Source organism: Poecilia formosa, unplaced genomic scaffold (genome assembly GCF_000485575.1).
Source record: "Poecilia formosa unplaced genomic scaffold, Poecilia_formosa-5.1.2 Scaffold710, whole genome shotgun sequence".
Lineage (NCBI taxonomy): Eukaryota > Metazoa > Chordata > Actinopteri > Cyprinodontiformes > Poeciliidae > Poecilia > Poecilia formosa.
The window spans coordinates 11,495-15,050 of record NW_006800649.1 but is presented as its reverse complement, the minus strand read 5'-3'; the positions used below and the strand labels follow the sequence as shown (position 1 = coordinate 15,050).

The 3,556-nt window shown below is 40.9% G+C and overlaps 1 protein-coding gene across 1 annotated transcript in view; it reads right to left on the bottom strand.

The window, feature by feature from the left end:
- Nucleotides 1-3,556, bottom strand: part of LOC103131031 (uncharacterized) — a gene marked incomplete at its 5' end in the record, with an annotated part of 123,360 nt that overhangs the window by 112,461 nt on the left and 7,343 nt on the right. Inside the window, one exon of the mRNA XM_016666345.1 lies at nt 353-682. Within this exon, the coding sequence (XP_016521831.1) occupies nt 353-682 (330 nt within the window). The remainder of the gene's footprint in view (nt 1-352; nt 683-3,556) is intronic.

Below are 3,556 nucleotides of genomic sequence, written 5' to 3'. Positions count from 1 at the left end.
CTCTGAGGACATGTCCTCTGACTGGATGAAGGTCCAACATGTTGGACTGGTTCCATCTGAAATGTGTCCCATGTCTCCACTGAACAGAGACACTGTTGTCTCTGCTGTGTCCAACCAGTAGCAGGTGGACAGAATGTCCTCAGTGAGGACAGCAGGAAGCTGCAGACTGTCCCCAGCAGCTGTTGGACTCTGTGTCCCCGTCTGTTCTGAACAGATGGGGACACTGCTCTGCTCTGCTTTCTCATCTTCATCACTCATTACATCACATTGACCTTTGACCTTCTAATCAACCAATCATCACTATTGATCAGAACCAGTCAGCTGATTGGAAAAATACATTTAAACCACTGACCTTTGACCTGGAGCTGAATGTCTTTCTCCATCAGGACGTTTCTGTCTCCGCTGTAGACTCTGCAGATGTAGGTGTTACTGTCTCTCTCTCTGGGTCGTCTCAGAGTCAGACTGAGGTCTTTATTCTCCAGCAGGTTTTCATCCATCTTGGTTCTGGTTCTGTAGAACTGGTCCTGTTCTCCAGGCTGATCAGAACCGTTCTGATACACATGAACCTTCCTGTCTCTGCTGTCCCTCCACTCCACTCTAACATCTCCAGGCAGACTCTCTGGGGTTCTGCAGGGCAGCAGGACAGACTCCTCCCCTGATTCCACCTCCACTTGATCTTGGGCTGAGAGACAACAGAGGACATGATGAGTTGGACAGACAGCAGCAGCTCTGAGGACATGTCCTCTGACTGGATGAAGGTCCAACATGTTGGACTGGTTCCATCTGAAATGTGTCCCATGTCTCCACTGAACAGAGACACTGCACGGCAAATTTGAAAGTGTTCCATCAACTCCTACAGAGTTAAATTCAACACTTTCAAAGTGTCTATATAGGTCTACTCTGGACAGTGTAGAAGTTACACTTTTGAAAGTGTTATTTGTGATATAGTTGAATCAACACTCACAGTAGCTGAAATCAAATACACTTCAGTGTTAATCTACCCAAAAACTAGTGCATATTGTTAAAAGTTAACACTATGAATGTGTTAACCCAACACAGAACGGTGTAAAATACATATTAACATAGAAATCTGAGTTTTAAAAGTCTACTGGCAAGGTATGATGTGGCGGTGCAGGGGTTAAGCACAGCCCACATATGGAGGCTGTAGTTTTCAATGCGGCTGTCGTGGGTTCGCTTCCCGGTCTTCCCCTTCTCTCATTACCCACTTTTATCAATTTACTACCAAATAAAAGCCACTAGAGCAAATAAAACCTTTTCCCCCCCCAGAAACTACTGGCCATCAATGATCTCCAAATTCATTTTAAGACAGTAGATTCTACAAAAACACCACCACCAGTTGCAGAATATAATCTACTTTTATTTCAAAACATCAAACAGCACTGACAGCAATATACAACAAAGATCATACATTCATGATACTTTGCACTGAAGGTGAAGCTTTGAAAGTTCACTGGAAGCGGCCATGGATGGTCTTGTGATCACTGATGGTGAAGTGTCTTTGGTGCTGCTCTTGTTTTCACCAACATGAAGGAGGAAGATTCCAGCCTGGAAGGAAAAACAATAAATATAGCAGAAAAATTAGGATAATAAATAAATATTTTAAGAAGTAGTGTGAGCAAAACTAATCAGACTCACCTGTGTGTGTCACCGTCATAGTCATTCAAATTACTCTGCCCACCTGGTTTTCAAGACAAAGCATTAAAAAGTCAGAAATAATTACTAAAGAAATTAGTCAGCTTATAGAAACATTTTTGGACAGCATTAAAAGTCGTGCCAACCTGTCTGAAGAAATGTGTTGAAGTCATAACAGGCTTCAGTCACCAATATGACAGACTGACAAAGAAAAAACATTTTGGCAGTTTTTAGATGTGCCACAGGTACAAAACACCAGAGTCAAATGGCTCAATTGCCTCTTCACTGTAGATATGTTCTCCAGAGTCCTGCTAATCACTTAATTATTGTATTCAGGTGGTGCAGCAGCGGCACATCTAAATGTTGCAGGACAGTGGTCCTCCAGGACAGACTACAGGCTTAGATCAAGCCAACGGTCCACCACAGCCACTCTCCCATTTTGTAGTCTACAGCCAAAAACTTAAAGAAAACGACCTCCACAGCTAAATAATGTTAACTCAAATGGCCTCCAGATTTTCCTGACAGTTTCAAAGTTAGGTTAAGATAATAAACAGTTGTATATACCGTGATATCCAAACAAATAAACATACATTAAGCAAACTATGTATATGAATCAATACTCATGTAAACGGAAAAATAATGCCTCCATAAAAAATAGTCAAATGTGATAATTTTAACATGAAACTTACCTTGTTACAATAAACTCCAGACAAGACGCCATACTGCTGCCTCCGCTCCTCAGGCAAACATGTGACGCAGTAGCNCTCTGAGGACATGTCCTCTGACTGGATGAAGGTCCAACATGTTGGACTGGTTCCATCTGAAATGTGTCCCATGTCTCCACTGAACAGAGACACTGCACGGCAAATTTGAAAGTGTTCCATCAACTCCTACAGAGTTAAATTCAACACTTTCAAAGTGTCTATATTGGTCTACTCTGGACAGTGTAGAAGTTACACTTTTGAAAGTGTTATTTGTGATATAGTTGAATCAACACTCACAGTAGCTGAAATCAAATACACTTCAGTGTTAATCTACCCAAAAACTAGTGTATATTGTTAAAAGTTAACACTATGAATGTGTTAACCCAACACAGAACGGTGTAAAATACATATTAACATAGAAATCTGAGTTTTAAAATTCTACTGGCAGGGTATGCTGTGGCGGCGCAGGGGTTAAGCACAGCCCACATATGGAGGCTGTAGTTTTCAATGCGGCTGTTGATTGCATTAGATTCTACAAAAACACCACCACCATTTGCAGAATATAATCTACTTTTATTTCAAAACATCAAACAGCACTGACAGCAATATGCAACAAAGGTCATACATTCATGGCAATTTGCACTGAAGGTGAAGCTTTGAAAGTTCACTGGAAGCGGCCATGGATGGTCTTGTGATCACTGATGGTGAAGTGTCTTTGGTGCTGCTCTTGTTTTCACCAACATGAAGGAGAAAGACTTCCAGCCTGGAAGGAAAAACAAGAAATATAGCAGAAAAATTAGGATAATAAATAAATATTTTAAGAAGTAGTGTGAACAAAGCTAATCAGACTCACCTGTGTGTGTCACCGTCATAGTCATTCAAATTACTCTGCCCACCTGGTTTTCAAGACAAAGCATTAAAAAGTCAGAAATAATTACTAAAGAAATTAGTCAGCTTATAGAAACATTTTTGGACAGCATTAAAAGTCGTGCCAACCTGTCTGAAGAAATGTGTTGAAGTCATAACAGGCTTCAGTCACCAATATGACAGACTGACAAAGAAAAAACATTTTGGCAGTTTTTAGATGTGCCACAGGTACAAAACACCAGAGTCAAATGGCTCAATTGCCTCTTCACTGTAGATATGTTCTCCAGAGTCCTGCTAATCACTTAATTATTGTATTCAGGTGTGGTGCAGCA